The sequence below is a fragment of the Microtus oregoni genome, unplaced genomic scaffold (assembly GCF_018167655.1).
Source record: "Microtus oregoni isolate MIOR12 unplaced genomic scaffold, Mior012 000002F_ref0000024, whole genome shotgun sequence".
NCBI classification, from domain to species: Eukaryota; Metazoa; Chordata; class Mammalia; order Rodentia; family Cricetidae; genus Microtus; species Microtus oregoni.
In genome coordinates, this window is record NW_024543061.1 from 24,841,461 (window position 1) to 24,868,505 (window position 27,045).

The following is a 27,045-nucleotide window of genomic DNA, read 5'->3' on the forward strand; positions in this document are numbered from 1 at the left end:
TGATGTGCTTGGCCTCTAGCAGTTTCAGTTACCACTGTATTTAAAACACAGGGAAACAGAAAGTACTAGAACAGCTGTCCCTGTAAAACCCACAGTTAACGGAGAAGGGACACTGACTCTGAGGGCCAAGCAGGCTTCAGGAGCTCAGGCTTACGTTAAGAATGAAGAATCATTAGGACTAGAGACAGAGAAGGGAGCAAAGTATACCAGCTGGGGATTGTGCACTGGTAGACACGGAGCTACAGAGTTGTGGAACAGGGAAACAGGCGGGGAGAGACTGAGGTGGGCTGCAGTCACGTGAAACTTACACTCCATCCTACACAGATAGGGTTCAGTGCCCCTAACTTCAAGCTGAGAGGAGCTAAAAAACAAGACAAGTGCATGTAGGATGGAGGGAAGAATTTTGAGTAATTGTTACTTTCTTCTTCCTACTTCTAAAAATATTTGCAGATCCCAACTGAGACAAACTGAGGCCCCTGTCACTGGAGACAGAGCTAGGCTTGATTAAAACAGGCCTGGCAGAAACCAGAGAAGCAAATAGCTTAGTAGGTGGGAGAGAGTCAGTGGGCGGGTCAGTGTGAAATTGCTAAGTCACGGTGCAGGAGGAGGGACAGCCCAGCTGCATAGGGGTTCAGCAGGCAGGGACTCTAGCCCCAAATTAGGTGCCAATCTTTTGCAGATTATAATAAAACAGTACCACATTTTCCCAAGATTATTACAAGTCAAATCATTGAAAAGAAAGCAGTACCGAGAGTAGTGGCAAACATCTTTAACCCCAGCTGTCAGGAAACACAGGCAGGATCTCTGTTGAGTTCCAAGCCAACCAGATCTACAGAGTAAGCTCCAGGCCAGACATGAAAACAAACTAGCATCAATAAAAACAAACAACCCATCCTGTCAGCAGCTCCACCCAACCACCTGACTGCTCATCAGCTTCTGATGAGCCCCTAGAAACAAACTCTGTAACTTAGTTTTTGAATGGCATTCTCATGATCAATATTTGTGTATACCAAACTGATTAACTCATGAGTAGATGATGCTTGCAATGGCACAAGATTTAAAAAGTTTCTGAAAAACTGGTCTGAAGAAATGGTTCAATCTCAGTGGTTAAGAGCACTGGCTGCTGGAATTGGTATAAAAGCAAACAGGAGGACCAATGGAACCAACTCAAAGACCTAAATATCAATCCACATACCTAAAAACACCTGATTTTTGACAAAGAAGCAAAAAATATAAAATGAAAAAGAAAACATATTCAACAAATGATGCTGGTATAACTGGATATCAACATGTAGAAGAATGAAAATAGATCCATATACAAAACTCAAGTCCAAATGGATCAAGGTCCTAAACATAAGACCAGTCACACTGAACCTCACAGAAGAGAAAGTGGGAAGTACACTTGAACGCATTGGCACAGGGGACCACTTCCTAAATATAACCCCAGCAGCACAGACACTGAGAGAAACAATTAATAAATGGGACCTCCTGAAACTGAAAAGCTTCTGTAAAGCAAAGGACATGATCAACAAGACAAAACGACAGCCTACAGAATGGGGAAAGATCTTCACTAACCCCATCAGACAGAGGTCTGATCTCCAAAATAGACAAAGAACTCAAGAAATTGGTCACCAAAAGATCACATAATCCAATAAAAAAAAAATGGAGTACAGACCTAAACAGAGAACTTTTAACAGAGGAATCTAAAATGGCTGAAAGACACTTAAGGAAATGCTCAACATCCTTAGCCATCAGAGAAATGCAAAACAAAACAACTCTGAGATTCCATCTTATACCTGTAAGAATGGCCAAGATCAAAAATACTGATGACAACTTATGCTGGGGAGGTTGTGGAGTAAAGGGAACACTCCTGCATTACTGGTGGGAATGCAAACTGGTACAGCTGCTCTGGATATCAGTATGGTGATTTCTCAGAAAATTAGTAAAAAAAAAAAAACATATCTCAAGACCCACCAATACCACTTTTGGGTATATACCCAAAGGATGCTACATCATACCATAAGGACATGTACTCAACTATGTTACGGCAGCTATTTGTCACAGCCAGGACCTGGAAACAACCTAATGCCCCTCAACCAAAGAATGGATAAGGAAAATGTGGTCTATTTACACAATGGAGTAATAGACAGCAGAAAAAAAATATTGACATCTTGAAATTTGTGGGCTAATGGATGGATCTAGAAAACATCATATTGAGTGAGGTAACCCAGATCCAGAAAGACAAATATAATATATAATCACCATAAGTGGCTTTTAGACATAAAACAAAGAAAAACCAGCCTACAATTCACAATTCCAGAGAACCTAGACAACAAAGAGGACCCAAAGAGAGACATACATGGATCTTATCTACATGGGAAGTAGAAAGACAAGATCTCCTGAGTAAACTGGGAAAGTGGAGAGCATGAGAGAGAGTAGAAGGGGGGAGGGGAGAGGAAGGAAGGGGAGCAGAGAAAAATATATAGCTCAATAAAAACAATTAAAAAAAAAAGAGCACTGGCTGCTCTTGCAGAGGACCCATGTGGCAGCTCACAAATGTCTTTAACTCTAGCTCAAAGAAATCCAACACCCTCTTTTGGCCTCTGGGAACACTGCATGCATGTGGTTTTGCACACTTATATACATATGGGAAAAACATTCATATACACAAAACAAAAATAAACCTTAAAAACAACAAAAATCTGGCCTCTCATATCCTTATATCCGGGATCCACTCAGTTGTTGTTTCCCAAAGGGAACCACTATTACCAAGTCTTTTGCAACTTACAGAAATATTTTATGCATGTATGTATAGGTCTACACAGCTATAAAAGCAAACACATTTCTTTTTCCAATGTAGCAATGGACTGAAACTGAACATGCTTCCGAAACTCAAGTTCCTAACTTAAAGTCAATTTCATTATTTGTTACTGTGTTGGAAAAACTCCTAGTAATGAGATTGTTAAGATAAAGAATGTGGCCCAAAATAAAATTTTTTTAGTTTCATCCAGATTTCTAGTCAAGACAAGCTCATCCCCAGCATTCCCCTTCTCCCTTTGAATAGGAACCACTCACACCCTATCTTCTATTTCTCTCTTCCTTCCTTGTGCTCTGAGATGTGCCTCACCATTAACCTTCTCACATGCTTCCAACTGGGCACGCTCTGCGGGCTGGGAAGCTGAGTGATCACCCGGTGACCTGGAGTGTAGCTGCATAATTACTCTCATTCTTTCAGACTCACCGTCTGGTCCTCTGGATCATTTCCTTCTTTCCAATAGGCTTGTTCTTCTGGGCAGTCAGGAGGGCTAGACAAGGGAAAGGTTTATCAGGAGACAGTGGCCATAAGGAAAGGTGTGGCGCTGTAGAGCTATGCAGAGGAGCTGCTGGGCCCTAACCTAGTGGGAGGCACAGGGCAGTGAATAAAAGATCAAGGGCAAGGCCAAAGCCTGAACTGCAGTAGGGGCACTGTGACCAAAGTCTATACCCACTGCGAGGGGTGGGGGGGCAGGCCACAGTGTGGACCAGCTGACAAGTAAGGCTGACAGCTTTGGCTGGTTATTTTACATTTTCACTGCTTTCTTGTGTTATTTTATTGAGACTTGCCAGTTGGTGTAACTGCTAAGAGCACAGATCTTGGCTGTGAACCCCAGCTCCTTCACTAAGAAGAATGTTACCTTGGGCGAGCTATTTAGTCTCCCTGGGAAGTAAGAGTATAAATACAGTGCTGTTCTCAGTCAGGTGCTGTGAGAACCGTGCTGGGCAGACCTAGGTCTGTGTTTAACCATTACTGTTTTCATATTACACTCGGAAACGAGGCACACAAGGCTAGTTCACAAAAGAATCATCCTTATGGCAGCCTCTCTTTTTAAAGAGATTTCTATGCAGTGACAAGGCTAGCAGAATTGGGGTTACTGGGGTCACAGATGAGTGGAAAGCTAGGTTGGGCCAGTCTACGAGCTAAGGAGACTCGAGTCTCAGCAAGCAAAGCCACATTCAGCGTCCTTACTGTGGCCTGGTGTCCAGCAGCGCTCGTCAGCACAGTAGCAGCCATTCAGCAAAAATGACAAGAGGCACCTCTCCTAGACAGGACAGGTGACAAGAGACACCTCTCCTAGACAGGACAGGTGACAAGAGGCACCTCTCCTAGACAGGACAGGTGACAAGAGGCACCTCTCCTAGACAGGACAGGTGACAAGAGGCACCTCTCCTAGACAGGACAGGTGACAAGAGACACCTCTCCTAGACAGGACAGGTGACAAGAGACACCTCTCCTAGACAGGACAGGTGACAAGAGGCACCTCTCCTAGACAGGACAGGTGACAAGAGACACCTCTCCTAGACAGGACAGGTGACAAGAGGCACCTCTCCTAGACAGGACAGGTGACAAGAGGCACCTCTCCTAGACAGGACAGGTGACAAGAGGCACCTCTCCTAGACAGGACAGGTGACAAGAGGCACACCTCTCATAGACAGGGCAGGTGACAAGAGACACCTCTCAAAGACAGGATAGGTGACAAGAGACACCTCTCCTAGACAGGACAGATGACAAGAGGCACACCTCTCCTAGGCAAGGGCCGCACCGCATTGAACAGAGCCTCCCGCTCACTCTGGAACAAGCTCTGTAGCTTCCTCTCCTGGACTAGTAGCTTCAGGCGCTTTATCCGCTCCCCAGAACGGGAGATGAAATCAGGTCTGTGAAGCTCAAGAGATTCCTAAAGGAGAAAAACCTCACGTTAATGACATGGCCTTTGCTCAAGTGCCCAGAAAAATGGCACCTGCCCCACAGGCTTGAGAGTCTGCAGGGGAGGGCAGCCCCAGGGAAACCAAAGGGAGCACAGAAACGCCTTTGGAAAAAGCTGAGAACTAAGGTAGGGTCACCTGCAACTCTTCTAAATGTTGATGTCAGAGGTCAGTTCATTCCCTTCAGACAAATTCACCATTAAATATCATTTCCTTTAGCAACCAAGGGACTGGCAAGGCCTGGGGAAGATCTCAGGGGTGAGCACCTGGTTAACACTGTGAGACCCTAGAACAATGCATCCTGACAAACCCCAGGCCTGCTGTTGAACATGTGGGAGCCCGCACAGAGCGAGCAGTGCCAGAGTACCCTCCTCTGTGTTGTCAGGAATGGTGGAACGACCAAAGTCCAGCAAGCCAGTCACACATGTTCCCACAAACAATATGGCTGAAGTCAACCTGACGTCACTGGACCTACCTGCAGGGTTGCTCTCACAAATGGCCTGAGAGGAGCCCGGGCACCATCTCCACCTGGGCCTCTCAGGGACCCACGACTGCCCATGCACTGCTCCTGCCAGTTTTGTTCCCTCAGGGGCTCTCTCCAGGGTTTGGTTTTGGTTACTGGTTCAAACCAGGAGATACCAGGGCCATAAATCTTGGGCAGGTTTTCCTTCTTAGATCCAGACTTTCTATTTTCCACAGGAACAAACCATGCGACACCTACAGGAAATATTTTCAAGTAGAAATTGAAAAGTTTTATTTTTCAATAATTGTACCCAACTACAAAGACATATATGTAACACCGACTTGCAAGGACTCATCTGCTAGGGGTGAGAACCCCTAGGGTGCCCTTGAGTTCGTCTTAACCACAGCAGGAATCTCTAAATGAAGTTCTAGTTACTTTCAAACCATGCCAGTGTTGTGGCTAGTGGCGTCAACATAGAGTCCTCAGAAGCAAGGGATCTCGGTGTTGCAAGTGACTTAGACACACCTTTGTGAGAGTCCCTGCCACCTGGAGTCAGAAACTGACCTTCGAAATGAAACAAACCAACCTTCACAGGAATTTGGCTTGTTCTTCCTTAAGTTTTTGTCCCGAAGATAATTGGTAAGGAACTTTTTCTCTTTGGCTTTTTCTTCTGACCAAGAAGTCACATCACTGTCCTCTTCCAATCTGGCTTCACTAGGACTGGGAGTTGGGAAAGTCACCCCAACATCACGAGTGTATTTTTTGACACTGGTCACAATCTCCAAGTTACCTGAGGGGAAAGACAGATGTATCTGGGAGCAGACTAGATAGAGTCTGCTTGTATACAGACTTTGGCAGGTTTAAAGTCAGGGGTGGGGGGAAGTGGGCAAAAAAGCAGACACAGGTTTAATTTCTAAGTGGGTTTAGCTACCACAGAACAAAAAAATATAAATTCAATTGGTTCAGACTTTCATCTCCAAGGGAGCAAAACCGTAAGCACTTCTGGACCTGGTGCCAATCACCTCGTAAGGATGAGGAACCTGCATAAGACCAAACTAGGCCCTCTGAATGTGGGTGACAGTTGTGTGGCTTGGGCAGCTTGTGAGGCCACTAGCAGTGGAACCAGTATTTATCCTACTGCATGAACTGGCTCTTTGGAGCCTATTCCCTATGGGGCCATACCTTGTTCAGCCTAGATACGGGGGGGAGGGGCTTGGTCCTGCCTTAAGTGATATGACAGACTTTGTTGACTCCCTGTGGGAGAGGAGGTTGGGGAGTGGGTGGGGTAAAAGATGGGGGGAGCTGGAGGACAGGAGGGAGAGGAACTGGGATTGGTATGTAAAATAAGATTTGAAAAAAGACTGACTTATATGCAGCCAAACACTCTTGAGGCATAAGCTTTGGATTCTCCTGGCCCCTCTCGCCATTCTGTTTACAACTCAGGACCCCAGGACGTCACTCACTTAGGCCATTCTCTTCCTCCTTTGTTTTTACAAAATGCACACAGCAGCAAACTGTACATATTCTGTACCTTGATTTTTCTTTTAAAATATATATGCCGGGGACCTCTGTGTGTTGGGAACTGAACCCAGAACTCTACAAGAGCACCCAGTGCTCTTAACCAGCTCCCAGAGAGCTTCCTCGTTCTATGCAAAAGTACAGTAATTAATTTCACCATTGTTATTGATGGCTATCACAGTTGATTTTAATTAAAAACCCTACGTTTTACACTTAGCATCTTGAACATATTTAAGTATATCTATTGGTCAAAACAAACAAACGCACGCTGGGTCAAAGGAAATTTAACACGAGCTCCCAAACTGCTCTTCACAGAGGCTGTGTTTGAACCCTGCTACAAAGACACTTAGTTTCCTACACTCTTGCTTAGAAACTTGAATTTTTTTTTGCAATTAATAAGCAAAAATCGTATCCAAATATACAGGTACTTTTAATCTTTATACCCTTTATCATGAGGGAGGTTAAATAAGTGTGTTGAAGAAGCATTTTTATATCAATGCAAAATTTAAATTCAAAGGCTTTACCAGCTTGTACACCCTTGTTCAACGTATGCACACTTTCCTCGTTGTAAAGAGTAGAAGCCAAGCTCAAGAAACTACCAGCAGATGAGCCGGAGTCAGAGGAAATCTCGTTTGCCACCTGGAAAAACAAAAGTCTCTGTTAAGAGTGATCAGTAGCCAGAGGAGTGGTCAGCTACAGGGCAAGCCAGCCCTCTCTAGTCAAGCTGGGACACAGCTGAAAGACGCTCGGGACCCATGTGGACACGTGTCTGTGACGTGAAGAATGCTGCTCGAAGGACAGGCCCAAGCTACGGCAATACAAAGAGAGCTGGAAATTTCTCTGGGATTCGAGAAAACTGAAGAAGCTGGTAGCTAAACCTTAGCCTGACACATCTCCAGAGTAAAATTCTCAGCTCGCACCTGTAGATAATTCTGGAGCTAAAAGAGATGCTAACTAAAGTGATGAAGTCCAGAGGACCCCTCAATCAGAGCAGACACACTTCTTATCTGACAGACAGCCACCAAAGAGCTGCATTGCACCTTAAGAAATCCCAAATGAGTCAAGCACAAAATACACGAAAGCCCCAAGGTCCTTTTTAACTATATTCAGAGCAAGTAGAGCACCGAAGTCAAGTTAAGGGATCAAAGCTGACACTGGTGGGTGGAAAAAAAAAATCTTCATAAACTGTTTTTGGTTTTTTTTTTTTTTTTTTTTTGGATAGGGTTTCTCTGTAGCTTTGGAGCCTATCTTGGAACTCATTCTGTAGACGAGGCTGGCCTCGAACTCACAGAGTCTCTGTCTGCCAAGTGCTGGATTAAAGGTGTGCGCCACTACCACCTGTCAAAAAACTGTTTCTTAAAAACAAACAAACAAAAAGTTGTCTGTATCCAAGCACTCAAACACAGAAGAGGGCAACAGCAGCCTCCTCCATCGCTCTCAATCTAGACTTTGGGCTTACATTTTCACAGCTAGATTGGGACGCTAGGAAGCCCCAGCAATCCTGCCTCTGCTTCCCTTCCCTCAGACCTGGAATAACAGGCACATAAATGATGTCAGCTTTGAACACTGGTTGGCATGATGGCACAGCAGTGCTCGCCCCCCTGAGATACCTCTCAAGCTGGAGTGTTTAAGCTCATCATAAAAATGTATAAGGATGGGAAAACTGGGGTGGGGGGACAGAATCTCTAGGGGAGAGGTTTGTTCATCTGAAATTTTAATTAAGTGCCAAATGGCATTTTCAAAGCAAGTTTGATAGATGTGTATTACATCCTTTAAACTATAAAAACTATACTCCAAGGTTTCCAGGAACTTAGCCCAGAATCTTGGGAAAAAAGAAGCCATGATAAGATATTTGACAGCAGGAAACATTTTGATTTTCAGAAAGGTAAGTATTGGAAACTGGTGAGTTTAACACCGTTGACCTGTCAAGTTCAATCAATCAGTAGGCATGTGAAAGTCAAGGCTAGCAAATGTCTGAGCATGGGAAAGATGACAACAACTGGCCTACCAAGGTAGCAGCTTTCCTAGTACACATGGTCCCCGAGTGGCAGCTTGTACGGTGTACTTGTATTTGAACAAAAGAATAACATGTTTGGGAACTAGGCAGAGTTCCAAGGATTGAAATGGCAACACACGCTGGTAGAAGCTCGATCAGTAAGTCCACACTTACCCTAGCGTTACTTCAACACTCAGAAAGACCCTGCGCAGACATCTTGCACTGCACAAATCCCCATTGAGCACCCTTGTGTCTCTAGGCTTGGCCATTCTTGCTTCATGTTTTATAAATAAACACCTTGGAGATTTGGAAAGCAGGATTCCTACATAATAAATACCCAGAGGGCCTGAGAGACTCTTTAGGAACAGGAGTATGGTCAAAATAAAACAAAGGGATGTTTAGTAGTGAAATTATGTAAATTAAAGGCCAGAGAGCACTGTGTAGACAGAACGAGGAAATTTTTGATGTAGAAGGGAACCTCCCCCCCCCAAAAAAAAACAAAGTCAGCTCCAAGCCTATAATCCTAAAACTTGAGCCTGCCTTTACTCGTCGTCTCTCAAGTCACAAAGCTGTCTCTTTGTGCCAGTTCCCTCACTTAGACTTGGAACTGAGGGTTTTGCTCCTGAAATTACAGGAAAAGTAGACAGAGGCTGAACATGCTGGTTTATACCTGTAATCCCAACACTTGGGAGCTGCAGGAGGACTGAGCCTAGGCTAGCCTGATGATACACAGTGAAGCCCTGTCTCAAAACAAACAAAGGAATTAAGACATACATATAACAAAAGAAATAAATCAACAAAAGAAATACTAGAAAAAATAAAATCTCAGCTCTTCATGAGTTCAAGCCCAGTTGGGGCAAAAAATTGAGACACCATTTCAAAACAAACAAATAAAAATGGTTTTGATGATAGACTATTAAACACAACAAAAACCCAACTAGTGTAAAACGTTGAGAATGCTATGATGTTAAAAGGCAAAATCTGCAAGTAGAGAAGAGACGCGATGGCAGGTAATACAACATACCTCTACAGTTGAGACACAAAGTACAGTAGGTGCCCGAATGGGCTGAGTCTCAAGAGAGAAAAGTCATTTCTGCATTCTAGCACTGAGAAATTTGAAAATAAAATTAAAGAAACAACTCATTCACAATAGAAAAACTACAAAGTATTTATAGGAGAAATTAAAAATGTTGATGAGACACTCATAAGTATGAGTCAGAAAACTCAAAAACTGCTAGGATGGCAAGTCTCTTCAGATTAATTTGTAGGTTCTCCATAAACCTAAAATATTCCAATGAACCTTCCTGAAGAAATTTGTAAGCTGATCTCAAACTTCCAGGGAAAGGCAAAGGATCATCAGAGACCAAAATTATTAAAAAAGAGAAAGAACAAATAAAAAACCAGATAAAAAAATCGTTTCCTGATTTCAAAACAAAGCTACAATGATTAAGACACACTATAACTAAGGCTACAGCAGCCAACAAAGAACTGAGAAGATAAGCGACTCTGAGGAGTGTGGTCAGGGATTTTCCAGAAAGGACCAAAGCTACCCACTGCAGGAGAGGATAGAGCTCTGAACAAGGGATTCAGAACAAATCATCTTCACATACAAGAGGACTTCAGACACATCACATACACTTTACTGAGCAGAGCTAAAGAATTACTAAAGCCAACAGATATTTCCAAACTTTCTGAGATTGCTACATGGCATTGCCATCCATGAATGGCACAAGAGCTATCCTGAAATACATGTGGACTACAGGTGGGACAAGCCGACATCAAATCTTAAAATAAAAATATAGGAGAAAATCTTTGTGATCTTGACTAGGGAAAAAAAATCTCAGGTCTAATAGTAACAGCACAATTCACAAGGGGGGGGGATTTAAATTAAATGCATTACTCAGCATTTGAACATCAAATTTTATTTTAAAAATAAACTAGGAGAGAGTGCCAGACAGGAGGTCTTGTACTCAGGTTACACACTGGTGAGACCTGTGACAAACACAGAGCTGACGAGACCAGACACCACACTTGATCTTACTGAAGGCTGACAGGTGACCAAATACATAAAACACTTACAAGCTAAATAGGAAGACAGACGACCTAACTTAAAAACAGGCAAAATATCTGAGTATCCTTCCCACCAAAGACAAGAACACAAAAAGATCTTCACTATCAACCCACTGGCAAAGTCCAGATTAAAAGCATCACGAATTCCTTCACATCATTTAGGATGGTCACCACAAAAACACAAATAATGACAGGCAAGATGTGGAAGAACTGGAATACTCACTCAACACACTGCACATGGGCATTTGAAAAAACACAGGCAGTTTCTTAAAAATTTGCCATATGTCATAAATGAAATAAAAGAAATTTAAATGCTTACATAAAACTTCTAGACCAATGTTTACAGTCATATTCCAATGCTTAAAAACAACCTAAACATTCTAAATGTCCACTAACAGACACAACGTGGTTAAACCATATAACCAACTACAACTCAGCAGTAGGAGGAATTCCTGACAACATAACACACGGGTAAACTCTGAAATCAGCATGCTAAAGCAAGCAAGCCAGAAGCAAAGGCTGCATCATCAGCGACTCGACTGAACTGTGCAGAATGGGCAGGATGAGGGTTCCCAAAGCTGGGAATAGCTGTAAACAAAAACAAGGGAGTTTCCCAGATAGAAACAGTCTAGATCAGATATGCTGATGATCGCACAACTCATTGTGAATGCACAAGCCATGGAAACCACAATTACAGTGCATTTTAAACAAATTGCTATGAAAAGCTAAACATTTAAAACTATAGCCTAAAATAAACTCCTCCCAACAAAATGTACTTATTCAGCCATCTATGATGGTAAAAGCCAAAGGAGACAAACACATAACTAAGTAGGATGCAGAGAAACGGAAATGTTCTCACTGCTGATGGGGATGTGAACTGCTAAAGGCACTTTTCAAAGTCTGGCAGATCACCAGAAGTGAAGAGTTGCACGAGATCAAACAATTCCACCCCTGACATATTCCTAAGAAAAGGGAACAGGCTAACACATGAAAATGTGGACATGCTCACCTAGTTTTGTTGAAATAGGCAAAAAAGGAGAAAATCATATCCATGAACTGAATGACAAAACAAAATGTGGCATTCAGCTAAGTGGAGTATCTAATCACAAAGATAATAAATGTGCTATGGTCTAACATAAAAGCATTAGGTGAAATGCAGCCCCACACCCTAGAGCAAAGCACAAGGTATATGGCCGGTCAGCAGTGGTGCAGGGAGTACTGACTTCTACCCAGATTCCAAAGTCACCATGAGAAGACTTGCACTTGTGTCAAACTGGCTTGGGGATCCACCATGGGATACATGTTTAAAAATTGATCAACAAATGCTTCTGGCAAGCAGGAGACCAGATCACTCTGTCCAAAGAAGGATGCAGGCACCTTATCAACCTCCAGATTTGAGTGTAGACGGGCTCATTCTGTTTTCCTACATGGGGCTTTCATAAAAAGATTTAAGCGTTCCTAAGTTAAATGACATCAGTTACCACAGTGTATGCTTTCGGTTGTGGATCATCTTGGAAGAAGATGTGTGCTAGCGGGCTGCTTCTCTCTAGTGTCTATTATGAGAGCAAACTCACCTGCTGTTGCCTGGCTCTACAGAGGGTCAAGGAACATGCCACCATTGCAGGGATGTTTTTGTACAACTTTTTTTTTTCCCTGAGACATGGTTTCTCTGTAGCTTTGGTGCCTGTCCTGGAACTAGCTCTTGTAGACCAGGCTGGCCTCGAACTCCCAGAGATCTGCCTGCCTCTGCCTCCCGAGTGCTGGGATTAAAGGTGTGCGCCACCACCGCCCGGCTACAACTTTTGTAGAATCTTTTAACCTAAAAAGTACTAGATAAGACCCATTCCTACGTTTACTGATTAGACATCAGAAAGATCCAGAAAGGAAGCCTTTAAATTAAATATTGTATTTATGGAAACGGGATCTCATGTAGCCCAGTCTTGCCTTTAACTTGCTGAGCAGGCAAGGGCAACTGAATTTCTGATCTGCTTGTCTTGGCCTCCCAAATTCAGGGACTACAGGCAATTGCCACTATGCCCCAGCTTTTTAAAACCATTCAAGAGTCTAAAATTATCTCTATTTCATTAAGCATACCAGTCAATAAACAGACAAGCTGACAGGTGTGATAGTGTATACCTGTCTTCCAGCACTTGGGAAGCAGAGGCAAGAGAATCAGGAAATCTAAGTCATCTATGGGTACACAGCATGTTAAAAGCCTGGACTACCTGAGACCCTGTCCAAAATAGAGAATTACTCTGGATATAAAAATTAAGCTTGGAAAAATGTACTTGTTAGCTTAATATCAGTGGCCTTCAGTCAGCTAGGCACCAGAGAGGAGAGAGTTTTGTCCTTCTGAGGAATGGAATGATCATAACTACCTAAGCTTAAGTCAGAAACACACTCTAGTAAGTCAGTCAAAATCAGAGGAACTCTATGGCACCAAAACATGTTTCTTGCCAAAAGGCTTTTAGAAATGTCCAGATCAAGCCTGATGGTGGTGGCGCACATCTTTAATCCCAGCACTTGTGAGACAGAGGCAGGCGGATCTCAGTGAGTTTAAGGCAGGCCTGGTCTACCAAACAAGTTCCAGGACAGCCAGGGCTGTTACACAGAGAAATCCTGCCCCCCCCCCAAAAAAAACCCAAAACTAACAGAAAAAGACCAGATCAACTATAGTTGATGTCTAGATAATTTATAGTCTAGTAATAAAATGTATTGGCCCACTAAGGGGTGACAAAATTATGTATCTGTACAAAAAATAACCTTTGACATGTAATTCCTAGAAACAAAAGTTACGAGGGAGACCTAGAGGGTAAATGATACCCATTATGAAAAACAACTGGGCATGGTTGCAGACATCTTTAATGGGAGGCAGAGGCAGGCAGATCTCTGTGAATTTGAAGCTAGGATAGTGTACATGTGAATTCTAAATAGTTGGGGCTATGTAGAAAGACCCTGTTTTCAAAAAAACAAACAAAAAATGTGTGTCAAACCTTCCACAGAAGGTTAAAAGGGCATTGTATCTGAATAGGTTCTTGGCTTTTGGGTTTTCTCCTCCTGGTATCCATGAGAGTAAGGACTGAAGATAGGAAAACAACTGTGGGTGGCCCCAACACTCACACTGTGACTACCAAGGTGGTTAACATGCTACGGAGGTCATTACAGTTGACATCAGGAAAGTTCCCAGATACAGCAGGGTTGAAGAACAGAGGGAGAAAGGAAATCTAGGACTTCAACTCCACCATCAATATGTGGACAAGGCAGGAAGTTGACTCATGATCACATTGCAGAGCGGGAGGGTAGCAATTCAAAGGTTTTCTATTAAGATGGAAACAATATGGTCTGAAAGTGGCATTTTTCTTTGTGCTCCCTTGAAAACCTTAGCCCCTGGCTCTAAACATCCAGAGGGATCCTGATCATTCACCAGGTCGCTATCACCATTTGACTCAGGTGGCCAGCTGCACCTCATGTTAGGTTTACTTGGAGGCTCTGATCCAATTTTAGCATTAGTGAATAAAACTTTATAATTGAGCCAAAATTAATTTCCACTTCAGATCTTTCCATTTTGATCAGGTCCCAATATTTCAACTGTTTTAGATTAAAATTTCAAAAGAAAAACGTGCTACTCAATTACTGAGTCTTAATGGTTAAGAGTCCAGTTAACAAAAGGACACAAGAGCTAGTTCCGGAACAGGCACCAAAACTACAGAGAAACCCTGTCTCAATATTCATGAGGGAGATTGATCTGTAATTCTCTCTCTTGGTTGAGTCTTTGTGTGATTTCGGTATCAGGGTAACTGTAGCTTCATAAAAAAAAAGTTTGGTATTGTTTCTTCTGTTTCTATTGTGTGTAACTCTATATTACTTTCTTAATAAAAGATATCTACTGATAATTGATTATTTAGAAAAATTTACACACAAGATAAACTATATACATTAGCAGTTTAAACGTACTGCTTCCTTACCCCTGTATATTTTTAAGTAGGAAATTTGTGTTTATAAGCTTAAGGGTGGGCTAGCGGAATGAATAAAGAAATGTTACAACATGATTGCAGAACAACTAATGTTTAAGAATTAATAAAGGAATCTTCAGGGAATAATGAAAAAGGCTATAAAAGACAGCATAAGAAATATAAATGGAAAATCTTAAACTAATTTTTTAAAAAACCATTTCAGAGTACTAGCAGATGTTAAAAAGCTGAGTCCCTGAATTGGGCCTGGGGATAACACGGCACACGCTCTCAGACCTGCAGAACGGGAAACTTTTTTGGAAACGCCCTTCCAGAGGGGTCACCTTCTGGGCCAAGAGGTAGTGGGCTGTAGATTACAGACAGCAATTCAGTTTTGATGAGCTAAGTCTATTTCTTTCAATTATGTTTTCCTCAATAATCATCCACTTAGATTCTAAAATACATCTGCCTAAAACAACCATGAAAATATCGCCTTTGTCCCCATTTGATGCACACACATACAGGCAAAGCCACATAAGTCTAAGAAACATCCTCTTTGTCTGTGTCTGTGTATCCCTATCACTTTCTTTCCTTCTGTGGCAAGAAACCAGAGAAAACTACTGTTCTGTTAAAGGGTCTGCTCTTGACTATACTCATCAGTCCTGGGAATGGATTCCTATGGTGGACATGCTCTTCTCACCACAGATTTTGCCACAACTCCTAGTTTTGACATACCGTTATTACCTTGAAATGTAAAACAATGCATTAATTTTAAAATATTTGTTCAGTCTAGTTTTACTGTGTTGTGGTTACAGAATACTAGTTTACTTATAAAACTGCTTTGGGATTTGTCAGCATTTTGCTTAATGTGCAATTACTTTTTGTAAATTTTCCATAGATGTTTGGAATTAACTATGGATGCTAAGTTTTAAGAATGGAGTTTTACAGAGATCTTAAAAGAAGCTTGTTAATACTGTACTACAGTCTCCCATCCTTTCTTCATGTATATGTGAGCATCCACTCCATGGATCACATTCCATATTAGAAGTGTGTGTGGGTGGACAAGTCTTTAAAGCTGCTCTGTTGACATGGAAAGATATGTCACCATGTCATGCCCACAGTTTATGAATATGGCACACTCAAAGACAAGTAACATTCACTCAGACACAAAACAAAAACACACACAAAGCAAAACAAAAAAATCAAATTGAAGGCTGAAATCAATAAAATAGAAACAAAACAATTCAAACAATCAATAAAACAAAGAGCTGGTTCTGTGAGAAAATCAACAAGATAGACAAACCCTTATCCAAACTAATCAAAAGGCAAAGAGAGAATATCCAAATTAACAAAAACAGAAATAAAAAGGGGACAACAGACACTGAGGAAATCCAGAGATTCATTAGGTCATACTTTGAAAGCCTGTGCACCAAAAATTGGAAAATGTAAAAGAAATGGACAATTTTTTGGATAGGTACCACATACCACAATGAACAGTTTAAATAAATGAACACTTTAAATAGACCTATAACCTATAAGGAAATAGAAGCAGTCATCAAAAGTCTCCCAAACAAGAAAAAGCCCAGGGCTTGATGGTTTTAGCACAAACTCTACCAGAACTTCAAAGAAAAGCTAATACCTATACTCCTCAAATTGTTCCACACAATAGAAACAGAAGAAACAATACCAAACTTTTTTTATGAAGCTACAGTTACCCTGATACCGAAATCACACAAAGACTCAACCAAGAGAGAGAATTACAGATCAATCTCCCTCATGAATATTCATGAAAAAATACTCAATAAAATACTGGCAAACCGAATCCAAGAACATATCAAAAAAAAAAAAAAATCATCCACCATGATCAAGTCGGCTTCAGCCCAGAGATGCAGGGATGGTTCAATATATAAAAACCTATCAATGTACTTTACCAAATAAGTAAACTGAAAGAAAAAAACATACGATCATCTCACTAGATGCTGAACAAGTATTTGACAAAATCCAACATCCCTTCATGATAAAGATCTTGGAGAGATCAGGGTTACAAGGAATGCATTGAAACATAATAAAAACAAAATACAACAAGCTGACAGCCAACATTATATTAAATGGAGAGAAACAAAGTAATTCCACTAAAATCAGGCACAAGACAAGGCTATCCACTTTCTCCATATCTATTCTGCTGTGGTAGCTCTGTTATAGAATGGCGCCCATGTGGACAACTACATCCACATAAAGCCTGAGACAGCTTGGGAAGTAATTCTAGAACAAAATAACAACATTACACATGATTTCTTGGTATGAGTAATTTCTCGGGTCTGCTCTGCTTGCTAGAGGCAAGCAAGCACTCTCAAAGAGAGTGCTTCCTGACTCAGATTTAGCTGTAAAGTCTTGTAGCTCTTTTAAGAGGTCCTGCCAAGAAACACTTAAATAGTGTTGATAAAAAGCTGACCGCATGCTTTTTAGTTTTCAGCCATAGTAGGAAAAAAGCTCCCATGCTCTTGAATAGGTAGGATCAGCAAAATAAAAATGGCAATCCTACCAAAAGCAATCTACAGATTTAATGCAATCTCCATCAAAATCCCAACACAATTCTTCACAGACCTCAAAAGAACAATGATCAACTTCATATGGAAAAACAAACAAACCAGGATAGCCAAAACAATCCTGTACAATAAAGAAACTTCTGGAGGTATCACAAGTTCCATTATAGCTTGACATCAATCTCTATTATAGAGCTACAGTAATGAAAACAGCTTGGTACTGGCATGAAAAGACGGGCGTACCAATGGAATTGAATCAAAGATCCAGATATTAATCCACACACCTATGAACACCTGATTTTTGACAAAAAACTAAAATTATACAATGGAAAAAAGAAAGCATCTTCAACAAATAGTGCTGGCATAACTGGATGTCAGCATGTAGAAGAATGCAAATAGAACCATATCTATCCCCATGCACAAAACTCAGGTACAAACAGATCAAAGACCTCAATATAAATCCAGTCACACTGAACCTCACAGAAGAGAAAGTGGGAAACAGCCTTCACATATGAGCACAGGAGACCACTTCGTAAATATAACACCAGTAGCACAGACACTGAGAGCAACAATAAATAAATGGGACCTTCTGAAACTGAGAAGCTTCTGTAAAGCAAAGAACACAGTCAATAAGTCAAAACGGCAGGGTACTAAATGGAAAAAGATCTTCAACAAGCCCCACATCAGACAGAGGATTGATCTCCAAAGTATTTACAGAACTCAAGAAACTAGACATCAAAATACCTAATAACCCGATTTTTAAAATAGGGTACAGATCTAAACAGAATTCTCAACAGAAGAATCTCAAATGGTCGAAAAGACATAAGCAAATGTGCAATATCCTTAGCCATCAGGGAAATGCAAATCAAAATGGCTTTGAGATTCCATCTTATACCAGTTAGAATGGCTAAGATCAAGAACACCAATGGCAGCTTTTGCTGGTGGGAGTGCAAACATGTACAGCCACTTTGGAAATCAGTATGTCGGATTCTCAAAAAATTGGAAATCAACCTACCCCAGCAATACCAAACTCTTGGGCATATACCCAAAGAACGCTCAGTCATACTATAAGAACATCTGCTCAACTATGTTCATAACAGCATTATTTGTAATAGCCAGAACCTGGAAGCAACTTAGATGCCCCTTTACCAAAGAATGGATAAAGAAAATGTGGGACTTTTACACAATGGAGTAATAATCAGAGGTAAAAAAAAAATGACATCTTGAAATTTACATGCAAATGGATGGAACTAGAAAAAACCATCCTCAGTGAGGGAACCCAGACCCAGAAACATGAGCACGATACGTACTCACTCATCAATGGATATTAGAAGTAAAGCAAAGAATAACCAATCTATAGTCTACAACCCCAGAAAAGTTAGGTAACAAAGAAAATCCTAAGAGAAACATAGATTCCCCCTGGGAAGGGGAAATAGACAAGATCTCCTGAGAATATTGGGAGCAAGGGAATGGGGGAGAAGGGAAGATGGAATGGGAGGGAGAACTTGAGGGAACAGGATGATCGAGATGGGGGAAGGACAGAGAGGGAGAGCAAGGAAAGAGCTATGCTGAATGAGTGAGCCATTATGGGACTAGCAAGAAACCTGGCACTAGAGAAATTCTAAGAATTACAGGAATTCTTAAGGATGACCCCAGCTAAGAGTCTAAGCAATTGTGGAGAGGATGCCCAAACTGGCCTTGCCCTGTAGTTAGATTAATGACTACCTTAATGGTCATCATAGAATCTTCATCCAGCAACCGATGGAAGCAGATGCAGAGATCCACAGAGAGCACTGGGCTGAGTTCCCAAAATCCAGTTGAAGAGAGGAAGGAGCAATATGAGCAAAGGGTTCAAGACCATGATAGGATACCCACTGAAACAGCTTACCTGAACTAACAGAAGCACACTGGGCATGGCAGCAGGGGAACCAGCCAGCATAGGACCAAACTTGGTCCTCTGGATGTGGGTGACAGTTGCACAGCTAGGGCAGACTGTGGGGTCACTGGCAGTGAGTACAGCATTTATCCCTATTGCTTGTACTGGCTTTTTGGAACCCATTCTCTTTGGGGGGATACCTTGCTCAGCCTAGATATAGTGGGAAGGGTCTTGGTCCTGCCTCAAAATAATATGCTGGACTTTGACGACTTCCCATGGGAACTTGCCCTCTCTGAGGAGTGGATGGAGGAGGGGTAGGAGGTAAACATGAAGGGAGAGGGAGGAGGAAAAGGAGTAGAAACTGGGATTGCTATGTAAAATGAGAAAAGTTTTTAAAAATATAAATTTAAAAAATATTATCTTTACATGGTATAGAAATCCATATTTCTTATATATTGAAGACTAGACATTACCAGCTGAAAAGTAGCAATGGAAATTTTTATACAATTCAGGCAGCAATACTAAAAAAGAAAGTTTGTACTCTTGTATGAAACTAAGTACTTGTGTAGTTGACCCAAGAATCCCACTTCCAATATAGCTGCAAAAGACTGTCACCGAGAGACAAACTGCTTGTTTTGTGTGCCGGATAGCTGGGGAGTGTCCAGCAGAGCACATGTAAATGTGAAGACTCCATGGAATATTACACGGTGATGAGACACCTGGGTTAGAGACACCTGTGATGAGATGCCAGTGGATTCTCAACTTATGAGCATCGAAGAAAAAAAAAACAGTGGTGCACATTATATACAAAAATGCATGTACACACACACACACACAAACACACACAAGGTTTTTGTGTTTTTCTTGAGACATGGCTTCACTGTGTGGCCCGAGCTGTCTTGGACTTGCTTTGTAAATCAGGCTGGCCTCAAACTCAGAGATCAGTATGCCTCTGTCTGCCGAGTCCTGGGATTAAACATGTGTGCCACCACCACCTGGCAATACACAAGTATTTTTAAGAACCCATGCAACCCAAAATATATTTTTTAAAGGCCAGCCACATGACTGAAATAAGAATAGGTAGAGGGAAATTTTTTTAAAGGCAAGCATGAATGGGAACATATTTAATTCAACTAATTCTTAGCACTAAAGTTATTTTTTCTCTGTCAGGCATGACAGTGTTATACTGGAATGCTACAATTTGAGAGACTGAGGTTGGAGAATTACAAGCTTGAGATCAGCTTTGGGTCGCACAGTAAAACTATGTATATGAGAAAAGATGATGATGAAGATGAGGAAGAGAAGGTACCAATGGCACAGAACTGCACAGCACAAAGATGATGATGAAGATGAGGAAGAGAAGGTACCAATGGCACAGAACTGCACAGCACTTCTCCCACGGTTCTCTTCTGCCACACTTTCGAGAGGATTTACCATGACAAAACTTTAGGGTCAGATTATCATTCAGGCGGAAAATTAAAATTAACAAGAGACTTGGAAATCCACTTTCTTTGCACACCTATCAACATCACACAAAAACAACAATTTTGGGTGGGGATGGGAGCTGGAGAGACGGCTCAGTGGTTAAGGGCACTTTTCGTTCCTTCAAGATGACCACGGTTTGATTCGCAGCACCTGCATAGTGCTCAGGCCAACTAAACTGGTCTACATACTAAATTCAGAGCAGCCAGAGCTACATAGGAAGACTGTTGGGCGGAATGCTTTCAAATCATAGACCCATCTAAGAATTTGCAATCAGACTTTGACTAAAGAAACATTTTTAAAGTCAATGACATAAGTAATTATCACTGTCAGCATTACTGTATTTCCAGTTTAAAACTTCTGACTCTGTCTGATTAAGACAACAAGTACACAGTCAGGTGCGGTGGCACATATCTATAATCCCAGGAAACAGACAGGCAGTTTTCTTTGAGTTCGCAGCCATATAAAATAAAATAAATAAATCTTTTAAAAATAAGTAATGCCTATTAGAAAACACAAAATACAAAAACTGACTCAAGAAATAGAAATCAAAGAAAAATACATGAACTATGTCTATAGCAATCACTGGTAAATTCTATGAAGCACATAAAGAATTAACATTAATCACAGCATTAATCCTAACACTCAACATCAAAACACCAAAGAGACAAACTCGGTCCAAGAGGCTGGTATTATCCTAACAACAAAGATAGCAAAAAATCACAAGAAAACTATAGGCCATATGAATATAGATGCAAACATATTCAAAAGTCTAGCAAATTGAATCCTATGGCACACGAAAAGGATTGCATAACTAGCAAAATGGGAATTATACCAAGAGTGCAATATTGGTTCAACATGCGATTATCAATTCATGTATATCGTATTAATAGGAAATGGGATGGTGAGGATCATTTCAGTAGATGCCAAATCTGACTAAAACCAAAACCTTTTTTTAATAAAAATAAAATCCAGAAGATGAAAAGGGAGCTTCCTTAATATAACAAGTCACAAGAGAAAACCCCACAGTTAACATGCTCTCAGCTGTGAAGGACTGAAAGTATTCCTCCTGAACATGACAAGGGTACCTGCTTTTACCACAGAACCCCCTCTAAGAGTTCTTAGTAAATCAGAAAAATTCAAACCATCCAAACTACAAAGGCGAGAGACACTCTATCTGCAGATGAAAGGAAATTCTACATGCTCTACAAGAAAATTAAGAGTTAACAAATAATCCCAGCACTCAGGAGGCAGAAGTAGGCAGATCTCTGTGAGCTCAAGGCTAGTCTGGTCTACGAGTGAGTTCCAGGACAGCCAGGGCTACCCTGTCCCAGAAAAAAAAAAAAAAAAAAAAAAAAAAAGAAGAAAGAAAGAAAAAAAAAGTTAACATATCAATCCAGCAACGCTGCTAAGGTAGAAGATCAACATGTAAAAAGTAGCTATGTATCTATACCAACATATAATCCAAAAATGAAATTAAAACAATTATACTTACAATAGCATCAAAAAGAATAAAATATTTGCAAGTATGGGCTCTGAAGGGACCCTGAGGGTCAAAACAACGGGACAGTTCTATCAAAACTTATAACGAAGATATACTAAATTCAAACTGGTACTGGCAAAAGGAAAAACAAACCAATAAAACAAAATACAGAATCCAAATGTGGATGGACATACACATATTCATGACTTCTGATGACAGTGCCAAGGAACAAAGGGGGAAAACGTCTAACAAATGATCTGGTCAGAACTAGACACAACACACCAAAGGATGAAGGTAGACCCTTTCTGAATATCATATATAAAAATTAACTCAAAATAGTGTTTCTAAATATAAAAGTTAGACTAAAAAGGCAAAAACCTTATGACAACAGATTTGGAAACAATTGCTTAGATGTGATCCCCAAAGTACAGGTAACCAAAAGTACATGCTGCACTATTAAAGCTGCTGTATGTCAGATACAGTCAAAACGTGACCATGTGAGAGGCTGCCTGCAGAACGGCCAAATACATTTTCACATTATACATGTAATAGAAGGAGTTACAATACTGAAGATATAGAAAAGTTTAACAACTTCAGTACAAAAAGTTAAGCAGCTAAATTTCTAAAGGTTAAAGGACTTTGTAAAAAAGATCAAAGAAGATATACAAATGGTTAAAATGTATATCAAAACCATAGCAAGAAACCACTTCCTACTCAATAGCACAATTAGTAGATAAAATTAAAAAAAAAAAAACAGAAAATAAATCCTGGCAAGGATGTGTTAAAATGGAAATCCTTGTTCAGTACAGGGGAGTGGAAAATCATGCCATCACAGAGGAAGAATGGGGCAGTAGCCCTCACAACACTGCTGGTAGACGCATACAAGGACAGGCACTGTGGTCTCACCAGCTGGGCAGTTCTCTAGTAAGAGATAACTGGCATATGATTTGGCATTTCTACTCAAAGAACTGTATATAAGGACCCCAGGATCAGCCCTATTCACAACAGCTATATGTATATGTATGTGCATAGATTTGGGGACTGGAACCGCAGCTTGGTGGTAGAGAATGTGCCTCAAAGGGAAGGTGTCCCTGTTCAACTGGGGGGTGCAGAGTCTGACAAGATCACATACAATATGGCTGTACTTATATGAAATGACCAGAAAAGACAAGTCCCCAGAGACAGAAGATTATTGGTTGCCAAGGGCTAATGAAAAAAAGGGCAAGACATGGATGATTATAAGCCCCAAATGTTGTTATTTAAGTGGGGGAAAACATCTGGACTCTTGAGGCAGGGTTTTGCTAAATATCTCAGGATGGTCTCAAAGTCACAGGAATCTTCCTGTCCCAGCTTCATGAGCACTTCAAACACAGTTATGTACAACGCCCAGATCAAAAGCAAAAGCTTTGTGCTATGTGGTCACACATAAACTTTCTACCTGGGCCCTTTTCCCTTTCCAGTGTTTTTTTCAGTTCTATGATTTTTTTTAAAAATTTTAATTAATGTATGTAACCACTGTCACTTCATATCTACGCAAAGATCAATGATGAGAAATACTGGGTCTGGTAAACTAAGCACCTCCTGTCTCCTTCCCTATAGGTCAGCAGTGTCCATGAACTCCTACCAACAAAATACTTTTGAGCACAAATTGCCAAAATAGATATTTATTTATAAATTATTTTACTAACCATATATTATAAAATATACAAAAATAGAAAATTTGAAAGTTTGAGTAAAATAAAAATAAACTCTACTTTCCCTATTCCAATTGGACAGAGCATCTCTCCTTGGAGAACTCTTCTCTGGATCTTTGTTTTTTGAGACAGGTTTACACTAAGCATCCTGAGTGCTGAGAGAGCAAGTGCGCATCACTATGTCCATGGCACTAATTTAACTATTGGGTGGAGGATCTGCCTTCATCAACTCTTTTCTGAAGTAAGGTGACCTCTGACTGCTACCACGAGGGTGTTAACATTACCCTGCTAATGTCTTCTTTATGAAGAGAGATGAGGAAACTTCACTTGGGCTTTTGTAACTGAATAAATAACTAATGATTTTGAAATTTTGATTTGCTTTTATAGCATGTTAAGTGATTACAATTTATCTTCTAGAGTATGTAACACCAAACTTGTAGCTTATTTCTGGCCAACACATCCATTCACCAGGTGTATTTATCCCCTTATGGCTTTAACTTGTCTTTTCATTTGTTAGTTCTTCTTTTATTTATTTTAAATCATGTTGTGGTAGACCCCGTTTTCAAATTTTATATGATTTTAAATTTCATTTACTTAAAAACAATATTGTATTATATGTGTGTATGCATTTAAAGGCAATTCAAACACTTCTCAAAAGACAGGAGGAAAGAATGAAAAACAGATCCCACCCTCACCCAGCCCACCCCCGCCGAACAGAGGCCATGCTAAGCCTGAAGCTCCGAAATCTACCTAGTGCAAAGCTCCGCATGCACAGGTGACTGGCAAGCGTGTGTTGGGGGAAAGAATGACAACAAACAATAGCGCTGTGCTACACTTTCTCACTCTTTTCCAGCAGAAACGGATAGTGAGGAAAGGGCAAAGTGGCTTCTTTTTTCCGCCTGTGTGAAGAGATTAACTAAAAAGTCCACAGAAAAGGCAGTCGCATCCCAGCTGGAATCTGTAGCCGTGTACCTGGATGTGCCTCCTTCTGGAGTACTCAGAAGTCATTTGGGGACAGCCTGTGCTCAGTGCCTTCTTGCCGTGCTTATACCGCTTCTCCAGAAATCTCCTCTGCTGATTGGTGACACTGCTGTATAATTTAATTCGCCTGGGTGACAAACACAGTTTTTCATGGCCAAAAGCTTGGACCAGTCGGGCCGTGTCGATGGTGGATATGGAGCTACTCCTGTCATTTAAAGTCACATCCCTGTCAGTCTGAGTCCATACATCTGAGTCCATAGGAGAAGTAGTGCTGGAGAAAATGTTGGGACTATCTGTGAGCAGCTCACTTTCATCTGTGGGTCTAGAATCTGAGGAGGTATTGCTGACATAATTAAAATCCGGTCGTTTTCTCAGGATGTATTTATCTAATTTAAACTGCTCAATTTTAATCTGATTGGATTTCCCACTGTGACCCCTCTCTAGGCTCTTGCACGGCTTCCTCTGCAGCTTGCCTTTATGCTGATGCCGCCTCCTCCCGGTCCAACCCCTCACACCCCGTCCCCCTCTGCTATCATCTTGGGTACTTTCTGAGGCCTGGAGTGAATGTGTGATGGGATTCTGAAGCAGTTTAGCCAAACGATCAAGTCGTTCCACCAAAGACAGTTCTTTCTTTTCACAAACACCAGGCGGTTTCTGCTGCTTCTGTCGCTCCTGGTACTTATTCCAGAGTTCATTCAAACTCACAGTGCACCGTGCTGCTAGCTCTGGGGTGACCCTCTGATCCTTTTTTGGGTCATTTGTCTGTCTTTTGCCTTTTGGGTCTCTGGCCTGATTCTTGACAGTATTCGTCTTCTCATTGTCTCCCAAATTCAAATTGATGCTGAGGCTCTTAATTCTGGTGTAATCCATCTTGGCCTTGTCCGCACTTGTTCCAGGGGGAGGGAGGCAGCTGTGCTTTGAATGATGGTGAAAGAAATCCTTCCAAGAATGCTGCATGAAAACACTCCTTCCCAAAGACTCGGGGCAGAAATCTTGCTCATGGGGCAGGTGCACAGGATGATGAAAATAAAATTTAGCTGACCTGAAGACAGAGTGTGTGGTGTTTTCAAATGCAGAACGGCATTCAGACTCTGAAAAGAACAAAGAGGAAAAAAAGATTTCTAAAGAATTTAGAAATATTTGTATTCCTTTTATAAATACTATGTTTTCTTAAGACATAGAACATGTGCTTAGCAACCAGACTGGCATGAGTCAAAATATGTGAATTCTGGGCTGGATCTCAGATGAAAGAGTGCTTGCCTAGCATGCACAAGGTCATGGGTTCAATTCCCAGCATGTTATAAACTTCATTTATACTCCCAGTACTCGAAACACAAAGAAAGCAGGATCAGGAGTTCCAGATTATCCTCCGTTATACGACCAGTTCAGGTCAGCCTGAAATAATTGTATGGTTTTGAGACAAAGGTCTCAAAAACAAAAACCAAGAGCACTAGAGAGTACAGAAGTCACTGGACCTCTGTGAGTTCAAGGCTAGCCTGGTATACACAGTGAGTTCTAGGCCAGTCAAGGCTACTTTGTATCAAAAACAAAACAACAATAAAACAAATCTGGATGGGATTTTTCCATCATGTAACAAAGTTGTGTGCCCTGTAGTTCTCCAAACTATAATTAGTTCCCTTACACATCCATGACCAGTTCTTTATAGGCTACTTTTTGTATGTGTTCTTTCTTTTAAAAAAAATTTCACCTTGTTAGTAAGATCTAGATGGTTATCTCTAGCTAAAAACTCTGGAATTTTACCATCAGCATTAAGTGGGTAGAGTAAAAAAAACTTGTAAAAAAAAAAGCCTCATGCTTGGACAATCACCATTCCACCTCAAAATAGGTACTGTTTAATGCAATCATATCTTACAGTTTGCTAGAACGTGTTTCTCTGAATGCACATTAAAACTGCATCCCTTGATTCAATCCTTGATTGATGGACTATTTAAGACCATGGCAGAAGCATTCAGAAAAGCCTTGTGCTGGCTTATTCCTGTTCCTCTTCACAGTCAAGTTGCTAAGATAGCAAATACGTATTTTCCTGTTCTCTAACTCATTCCCAAACCAAGTCTCTCTTCTAATTACTCCTGAGTTTAGCCATACCACTGGATTATAACAGCTCTGACGTGACCAATGGTCTCCTCAAACAGCGAGTTCTATCTAGATAGCATGAAGTTCATACCCAAAATTCCCATTCAAGAAGATCACAATTCTCCTCATGGTTTTTACTATCATTTCAGTATCAA

At 41.0% G+C, this 27,045-nt stretch overlaps 1 protein-coding gene across 1 annotated transcript in view; it reads right to left on the bottom strand.

The window, feature by feature from the left end:
• Window positions 1-27,045, bottom strand: part of Alms1 (ALMS1 centrosome and basal body associated protein) — a 126,044-nt gene that overhangs the window by 2,792 nt on the left and 96,207 nt on the right. Inside the window, exons 17-22 of the mRNA XM_041635530.1 lie at window positions 24,788-25,887; window positions 7,246-7,360; window positions 5,790-5,993; window positions 5,216-5,457; window positions 4,559-4,712; window positions 3,242-3,305 (exon numbers count right to left, since the gene is read on the bottom strand). Of these exons, the coding sequence (XP_041491464.1) occupies window positions 3,242-3,305; window positions 4,559-4,712; window positions 5,216-5,457; window positions 5,790-5,993; window positions 7,246-7,360; window positions 24,788-25,887 (1,879 nt within the window). The remainder of the gene's footprint in view (window positions 1-3,241; window positions 3,306-4,558; window positions 4,713-5,215; window positions 5,458-5,789; window positions 5,994-7,245; window positions 7,361-24,787; window positions 25,888-27,045) is intronic.